General features: G+C 46.0%; 1 protein-coding gene across 1 annotated transcript; it reads right to left on the bottom strand.

The window, feature by feature from the left end:
* Window positions 1–2542: 2542 nt before the first annotated feature.
* On the bottom strand, window positions 2543–8279 carry Resp18 (regulated endocrine specific protein 18). The gene is made up of 5 exons (XM_027941929.2): window positions 8153–8279; window positions 5953–6057; window positions 4888–5020; window positions 4414–4501; window positions 2543–2593 (listed from the first exon to the last, which is right to left on the bottom strand). Exons 1-5 carry the CDS (start codon window positions 8256–8258, stop codon window positions 2543–2545), a joined length of 483 nt encoding a protein of 160 aa, XP_027797730.1. The 5' UTR covers window positions 8259–8279.
* Window positions 8280–9215: the final 936 nt, after the last annotated feature.

Raw genomic sequence — 9215 nt, 5'->3', positions numbered from 1 at the left:
GAATGGCACTATGGTATATATGGTTAACTTCTTTGATTATTCTTTGAGGTTTCTGTGTTGGGGGGGTGGTACTTGGGGTTGAACTCAGGGCCTTGCACATGCAGGCAAGTGCACTACTGCTGAATCCCAACCCCAGCCCTTTCTGACTATTCTTTCTTTTTCTTTAAAATAAAGGCATTAAATATACATATTTTAAAATAGATATGTATGGTTCTCCTTGAAAGTAATTAAGATCATTAATTGGAAAGAAAAAAAATATCTGTACAATGAAACTTGGAACCGCCAGGTAACAGGAGCTGCTTAATCCCGTACTGTCCCTGTTCCCCGCGATGGCACAGCACAGAGATGGCGTTCCTTTCATGGTCCCAAACACATGCTGTAGACAACAGAGAGTACCTGTAAGGATCTGTAATGTGGACAAAGGGCCCTCTTCAGAATGAACACTGGAAATAGGTCAGTTCACTCTTCTGGGGACGGTGTCTATACAGCCTCTAACAAAACCAGGCTGACCCAAACCCCTGCTAATATAATTGTTTACCTTTATACAAAGAAAGTTGGGAAAGCACCAAAATCTGCATGTGGTGTGTGCCCAGGCAGACTTTGAGGGGTTCATGCTGTGAGACGTAAAATCCTTATGGGATTGTCTAAAACAAACAAACAAACAAACAAAAAACATGTCAGCAGGGCCTATGATGGTTCCATGTGTGCTAAATGTGTCCGCGACAGGATTAAGAGTGCTTTCTTTATTGAGGAACAGAAAATTGTTGTGAAAGTGTTGAAAGCACAAGCCCAGAGTCAGAAACTAAATAAAACAATGAAGCTTCTTTGAGCAATAAGAAAAAAGAAAGAAAGGAGTAGTTCAGCTCGTTGTGCTTGGCCTTGTTGGTCTTGTAGGTGAGCAGGGTCAAGGGCTTTTCTCATGGGGGAGACTCCTGAACACCCACAAGTGCATGAAGTTTTTACCACCAGTGTTCACCTTGATGAAAAAGTTTGTGCCTGCCACCACCTGGCTCTTGAAGGACACAGCCTTAAAAACAGGGAACTTCTGGTTTTCTTTTTCTTCCAGCTGGGACTTCACCTGGTTGGTGATGTCCTGCGTCTTTGCTGTGGCCATCTATGTGGCTCTGGGAACCTGGCACATGCTGGTGGTGGAGCGTATAGCCAGGTGAGAGTATGGAACCAGGCTGATAGGATCAAATGGCCCTTCCTGACTATTCTTAACAATCTTTTTATGAGGACAGGAACCGAATACACTCATAGAATCAGGCACAGTGGAGCATAGGCTTACCAAAATGCAAGAATGAATGAGAAAGAAAGTTGTAAGGGGGAAATACGGATGAGTGGCTATCGTTAGTTGATTTGATGAGAACTGGGAACAAAGGGATATGACTGGTCTAGTAGTTTTGGGTTTAGCTATGTCCTTGAAGTGAGGGTAGGCACAGCGGTATGACTGAGACTCTGTGTTACCAAGAACTAGTCAGTAAATTTCTCTGGATTGTTTAACTGGGTGAGATGTGGTGTGGCCATGTCCCAATTCCTTAGAGCAGTCCAATCTTGATACCTGCCTGTTTGCTTACATCTATGAGTATCCAATGAATATAAAAGTGCTTTGAGGAAAATAAAGCTCTGCAAATAGAACCTTCTCGTGTTCGGTTGGGCTGAGCATGGGTCATCAGATTTCCCACTCTCTTTTCTGTTCTATTTTGCTTTGGTACTAGGGATTCAACCCAGAGGCACTTTACTGCTGAGCTATACCTCCAGCCTTTTCTCTTTTGAGACATGGTCTTTCTATGTTGCCTAGGTTGACCTAAAATTTATAATCCTTCTGCCTCAGCCTCCCAAGTAGCCGGAATTATAGGCATGAACTTCTATGCCTGGCTTACACTCCCTTTTATTGAAAAAATTGATTGATTGATTCTGAGGATTGAACCTAGGGCCTAGAACATGCTAGACAAATGCTCTACCACTGGACCACATCCCCAGTCCTCCCACTCCTTTTTAAGATGTTAAACTATCAGAAGCAAACCAGCAATTACCCTTAAATGTTAAATGTGTACATACTTTGATCTCAGCACTGCTCGGTTAACCCTTGGGGGCAGAATGGATGGGAAAGCTCTGTCAGGGCTGGAGGTGAAGATCTTCATAAGACTGCAGGTCTAGGCCTGTGTGGCATGAGGGATGGAAGGATGACTGGTGGCAAATATGGAGCCCATTTCCCCATAACTTGGACAACCGGACCACACATCTTGGCTAGGATGTAAGTGGGGAAGGCTGTCATTCCAGCTGTGTCCCACCTTCCCTATTTCAGGAATAACCAATGGAAGGAAAACCAGACAGAAGCCAGCCTTCTACCAGCCTCAAGGACTTACCCCCACTTCTCTCTCTTGAGAGTCTTTGGCCAGTTCCACCTCCCCCCCAATTCTCCTTCAAGACAAGCTCACAGAAAGAATCACATAATTTAATGATATTTGGGTCATCAAAGAACTGCCCCTCTGAAGGGCAATGGTGAGGGCACTGAGGAAGGAAAGCTTCATATGAGGTCTCAATCAGCAACAAGGCTGTGGCCTGCAGTAGGAAGTGGCCCAGAGTATTCCTGAAAGAGAAGAAACAGGGATTAACCTGGAGTGTTAGTCCCTCTCACATGTCCTCCTTTTCCAAATGCTTCAATAAAGTAGGATTTAAGTAATTCTTTTTTGCAATGACTCAGCCCAGCAAGTGACAGCTTGATCCTTGGCTCCCACATATAGTTCCTCTTCCTGCTGTGATTCTCCCTCAGGTTGGGGGCTGGAGAAGAATGGCAGCACTTTGTTTGCATTCTTGAAAGTACCACGGCAACCAATTCCCCACAGGTAGATCCTTGTCACTTATCTCTGATTATGTTGCCCTGGCAACCAATCCAGGTTTAAGAAGCCCAGCTGCCACTTTATGGGAGTAGAAGCTGGTTTCCTGGGAGAACATGAAGGGCTGAAATGCAGGTGGCCTCTAGATGAAGGGTGTGGCCAGTGGAGGGATGGTGCCTGGATCCACTGTGACCACCCAAGTCCAAGCAACCTCCATCTCCCTGGACCAGGTCAGCTGGCCTCTCCATTTTCATTCTTACTCTTCTCAACACTGATTCTCCAACATCACTAGAGTGGCCTTTTAAAATCATATGTAAGGTTACAATATTCCTCTCCTTAAAATACCCCAGTTAACTTCCTACTGTACTTAGAATAATATCCAAACCTTTCACTGTGATTCATGAGACCTCAAGTGATCAGTCCTGGGCCTTCTTCTCCAACTTCATCTTATGATAGTGACTTTTCTCTGTTCCTCTGATATACCTTAGTATTCTAATCTTAGGGCATCTGTGGTTGCAATGATTTCTGCCTGGGATGTCTCTCCTTTATATCTTCTGGATTTCACCTTCTGATAGTTTAAGTCTTAGTCCAAAGAAAGCAATATGGAGGCGTCTGATGTTTGGAACAGCCTCACCCCTGCTACAGTCCTTGAGAGGAAGAGCAGGACCTATGTAGGGGAAAGAACTGGAAATCATGAGACCTGGGTCCAGTCCTGGCCCTGCCATGAACATTATGCAATCTTGACTAAGTCTTGTAACCATCCTGGGCCCCAATTTCTCATCTATAAATATAGGTGGGAATACTAGATGAGTGGTTTCCAGTATAGATTCTGAAGAGTTCAAAGATCCTAAGGATCTTTGACAAGGAGATATCTCCGAGCCTTACTCAGGTGACTTGCCCAGGCCACAGAGTAGAGCAAGGCAGGGACTGAATATGAGGCCTCAGGGCTGTGTTTCCCACTTATCCAAAGGAGCTTTGCTATCACTTGATGAATACAAAGGAGTATATGATAAAAGGAGGACCCTCTTATCTAATTTTGAGAACTCTGAAGATTTCAATGCCTATTGTAAATTCAATGGCCAAGTGAGTTATGGTGGCTTACACCTATAATTCCGGCTGAGGCAGGAGGATTGTTAAGTTCAAGACCTCAACAACTTAGTGAGACTGTCAACAACTTAGCAAGACACTGTCTTGAAACTTAAAGTAAAAAAGGACTGGGGATGTTGCTCAGTGGTAAAACACCTCTGGGCTCAATCCCTAGTACCACCACCACCACCACCAACAACAACAACAACAAACTCAATGGTGATGAATGGTCTTGTAGTTCATCTCCTTAGAAGTTCTCAGCACCTGCACCATGTCCCATTCCTCACCTCTCATATGGATGTCTTATAGGTAGTCTGTGAGAGATACAGGAAAGCAGGATTATTCTTTGTCAGGGAAAGGAAAAAAAAATTTTTTTCTTCACTTAGTTGTTATCACCCCAATACCCCATGTCTCTTTCACACCTGCCACTCTCATTTAAACAAGTCCTTGATGATTCCAACTTCCTTAGAAAAAATGAGTCCCACACCTTGATGGGATTGGTCACCTCTTGTTTTAGGGCCTTTGGAACCACTTTGGAGGTTACACACTGATCTCTGTTCAACTTGGACACTGGGCTCTATAGGCAAGAAGGCAGGAGTCAGAAAGGAGGCAGAAAAGGATTAGAGGATCCCAGGGGGAAAGTAATGGGTTCAAAGTCAGGGATTCATAATTCCTGGGAAGATGCATGAATCTCACCTTGGGAAATAAGAGTTGAAGCTTTTCCTCTTGCTTGCCCCTAGAAGACACAAGAATGACAGTGGGCCGAGGCTTGCTAACCCACCAACCCCCTTTTTCAGGCATAGCTAAGTATCATGGGATTATTCCCTGATGGTCCCCAAAGAGACTTCTGAAGCATTCACCCCATAGTACTCCTGGTAGCTCCTACTCACCATTTTAGGACCTGTTCCTTCCCTGCTCTGTGTCTGCCAGATAGCAAGGGCCAACCACAGGCCTCACATACCTCATCGCAGTGGTTTTAGTGGGGAAAACTGCCTTTCCATCCTTCATGCATGCATCTAGGGGGTGGAGTAGGCTGATGTGCTTCATCTTTTGGGTCATCACATCCTGGGTGGTGTCATCCTTCCAAAACAGACCTGCAGGGTGAAAGGATGGAGTGAGTTGCCACTTGGAACACTGACAGGGATCATGGAGAGGTTTCCCTCAAGTATACATGGGATCACATCGTGTGGAGAAAATTAAATAAGACGGTGTATAAAAGATGCTTAGCTTAATGCCTGGCATGTAATATTCAATTAAAATTCTGATTAGTTTCTTTGCTGATTCATTTGATGCTACCGTGAGGATTAAATGAAATTAGCAATGTAAAGAGTATTTAGAAAACTCAGAGGCAGTAATTCTCAAGCTTTAGAATGCATCAAAGTATCTTTCAAGGCTTATTAAAACTCAGATTCCTGTTCTCAAAATTCAGAGTTTCTGATTCAGTAGGTCTGGGATGGAAATCAAGAATTAATATTTCTGATGAGTTCCCTATTGATGCTGGTGTTGCTGGTCTGGGATGCACTTTGAGAACCACTACTCTGAGACATGATAAGGACAATAGGCATTAGCAGTAGTGATATGAACTTAAGGCAGATTTTCTATCTGACTTTCCCCTCCCCCATTCACAAAATTCTGCTCTAAGGAAGGATCAGCATCTATCTCCAGGGAACTCCCTTTTATCCCTCTCTTCTATTTGTCAGATACTTTTCCCTGCTTCCTACACAGAGGCTGAGGTATGTGCATGTGCTTCTGGCTGAGTTCTGGCTCAGGAAAAACTCAGATAGTGCCGGGGAGTTGAGTCCCCAGGAATTTGATTAAGGCCTCTCTCAGGAGTTTCTTCTAGAAGCATCTGCTAGGCTATTCCAGAGTGTTCAAGTGCAAGTAGCTCATCCATCTAGATCCATCCCCACTCCAGTTTCAAGTAGAGACATTTGACAAAGAGAAACTGTCCCCAGGTCAGATAGCTTCTCAGTGCTTACCCCATATCTGACCAGGCCCTAACCTCGGCTCTTTGGCTTATACTTACCTTGAGGTACAATTTGGTGGAGTATGACTTGTAACTGCCGGAAGACTGAAGCAGTAAATCCTTGGACGGGCCAGGGCTGTCCTGCTCCTACTTGGCCCTTACAATCTAAGGGCAAAATAGTGGAATCAGCAAGCAGCTTGGCTCAAATCCCAGTGGAAGAGACGTAGCTAGTTTCTCTTCACTGGCATTCCTGAACCAGGCCCTTTCCCCTCTTCAGGTCCTCTTTTTTCCAGTTCTCCTTTCCCCCATCACCACCTGCCCTGTTCTTCAGTCCCTGGGCCTCATTCACCCTTGGTGTAACTTCCACGTAGGAACCAAGCTTATAGGCAAAGAGCAGCCTGTGGATGTTCAGGTGAGGAGAGGCTCAGAAAGCTACCTCCTAGGATGGACAATCGATGGATGGTGTAGTACTGGAAGAAGGTGAGCTCCCTCTTAGGGAAGCTTTAGAAGGGTTAGGGGGAAGGCTTGGAATTTTTAGAGAAAGTATCATCACCTCAGTATCTTCAGGGAATTGGATCCAGGACCACCACCCCCGCAACAAAATCCACAGATGTTCAAGTCCCTTATAGGAAATGGCTTAGTATTTGCATATTATCTATGAACACTCTCCTGTATATTTTAAACCATCTCAATTACTTATAATATTAAGCAAAATGTAAATCATTGTTTACTGTATTGTTTAGGGAATAACAAGAAAAAAACCTGTACATGTTCAGTACAGACACATTTTTTCCAAATATTTTTGACTCACAATTGGTTGAATTAGAGGATGCAGCACTCCCTCATGCAGGACACGCAGACCCGGAGGGCCATCTATATTGGTATGTACAGGAATTGAGAGTATGGATACTTCTATTGAAAGCTAGAACTGTGCATAAGGGAAAGGTAGGTTTGAAGAAATACAGCCCCTAATGCCAAACACATCTTTCTTATCACAGATAGATGGGATAGGAAGTCCACTGAGGGCGGGTGTACTGGGGATTGAACCCAGGGGTGCTTTACCGTTGAGCTATACCCACAGCCAGCCTGTCTGTCTGTCTATCTATCTATCTATTTTAAGATAGGGTCTCGTTCAGTTGCAGAAGCTGGCCTCGAGTTTCCGATCCTCTGCCTCAGTCTCCTGAGTCCCTGGTAATTTCAGGCCTGCCCTACTGCATCCGACTTTTTTTCTTTCTTTTTAAAACAAATCTATCATGGAATTATCATGAATCTTTCTAGGCATGTATTAGAAAAGGGAATTCTTCCTCTTCATATGGAGCCCTAATAACAATTTCCTGGCCTCAGGAAGGAGTGAAACCTCCAGAACTCCATTGTGAAGCAAAAGAGCTTCAGGAAAGGGAGATGATTCTCGGAGGCCGAGATCCTACAGCGGTGACAGGAAACGCCCCGCTGAGACCGTGCGAGCGCCTGGCGCTGCCCGTGGTGCTGGAGAGGCGGTGAAGCCTGGTGTGGAGGCGGAGCTGAGCTTGGCGGTCCTTCCCCCAGCACCCTTCCTCACATCCGCCACCAGGCCTCCTCCCACCGCTCTTTGGGAGTCTTGTGCGTAGATCTCTAAACCCAAGGATCGCGCAGGAAGAGTGGGCGCCAAACTAGGAGTTTGCTGCTCTCTCCCCCACGTGGTCTGGGCATTCTCGAGTCTGCGCAGTCCCTCTCCAACCGCGTGAGTCAGCGCTGCGTCTCCCGCGATGGCGCAGAGCAGAGTGGGAGGAAGAAGGATGTTCACCTTCCCCTTCCTCCTGATTTACCCGTCGTCACCCTTCCCTCTTTGGAAATCCGATCACAGTCACTAGACTGTGGGCCTGCGCTGAGCCTTGGTCCGTCTCTCGACGTAGCCTTCTCTCTGGAGCCAGGACCCCATACCCGAAGACCAGCCCTCCTGGTCCCTTGCCAGTACCTAACCCAGGCCATCTCTTCCCCGGCCCCTCAGCAAGTCTGGCTTCTTCTGTAGCCGCCTTTTCACCCATTTGTCTTCCCGACCTCCTCCCGAATTCCCAGTCTTCCCTTGAGCCCGCTCCCCTTGGGACCAGACACCACAGACATCCAAGTCCACCTCTTTCTGCGATGCTCTCTGTATACATTCCTCTCTTCTCATGAGCCCGAACACATTATTTTCCTCCTGATTTTCCTAGCTTTGAGGCCTCCTGACCCTCTTCTCAGAATTGCTCTGGCCCTGCCCGCACCCCCCAGGTCTCCTCCTGACCGTGGCCACTAATGTCGCTGCAGCCCCCTGGACAGCTGTTCAACAGCAAGAAGCAGACGAGCAGGTGGAGCCCCCCGGGTCCCCCAGGCAACAGCCGGCGCTGCATCCTCTCGGGATCTACGCGCTCACTCCCCCGCTCTAAGTCCTAGTCAAAGTGGAGACAGCCGGCAGAGGGACTGTGCGGGGCTGTCTGTCGCTTTCCACCGGTTAGAGACGCGGGATGTGCGTAGCCCTCCTGGGCAACTCGGCCAATCGCTAGCGGGCCCTGCCCTGGAAGACGCCTACCCAATTTCTCCTTCCCCTTACCACCTCCCTCCACCGCGCACCTTCTGGAATTTCCAGTTCCGTTCCTTTTTATAATTTTTTAAAAATTATTTTAAAAAGTTGTAGATGGACAAAATACCTTTATTCTATTTGCTTATTTTTTTATGCGGTGCTGAGGATCGAACGCCCTGCCTCACACTAGCTAGGCAAGCGCTCTACCACGAAGCTACAACCCAGCTCCCCTACCCCACCCCACTCTTTTTTTTTTTTTTTTTTTAACAGAAACTGGGTCTCAAGGACCACCGCCTTTATTCCCAGTGCACCAGTCCAAAGTTAGAGAAAACAATCGCATGTAAGATGTAGGTGGGAAATTGTGCCTACCTCATGCGTTTGTTGTGAGTCATAAATATGAACTGAGACGGAACAGTAGACCCTCAACGAATTCAGTATATTTTTGTTATCCTTGACCGTTATTTTATCCTCAACCATCTGAAAACCTTTAGCAATCATATGGATCCGACCTGCAAAATATATTGCACATCCATCCACTTTTTTCCACATCTTTTGCCATCTCTTTTGCCAAACCACTGTACTATTTTATAGAGGTCTTGCAATAACTAACTGGCTAACTGACCACTTGCTTCCAATGTGTATTTGTATGATAGGTGTGAGCTTTCTAAACCCTGGACTGGCATTTCAATATAAATTTTTTGTTGTACTCTGGACGTTTTAGGTTGACATTGTTAACGCTCTGAATTACATTATCTATCTTAAAACAGGGTTGTTTGTTCTGGCAGAA

The sequence above is a fragment of the Marmota flaviventris genome, chromosome 11 (assembly GCF_047511675.1).
Source record: "Marmota flaviventris isolate mMarFla1 chromosome 11, mMarFla1.hap1, whole genome shotgun sequence".
Taxonomy (NCBI): Eukaryota; Metazoa; Chordata; class Mammalia; order Rodentia; family Sciuridae; genus Marmota; species Marmota flaviventris.
Note: the sequence above shows the minus strand (reverse complement) of the source record. Positions and strands in the feature narration are given on the sequence as shown.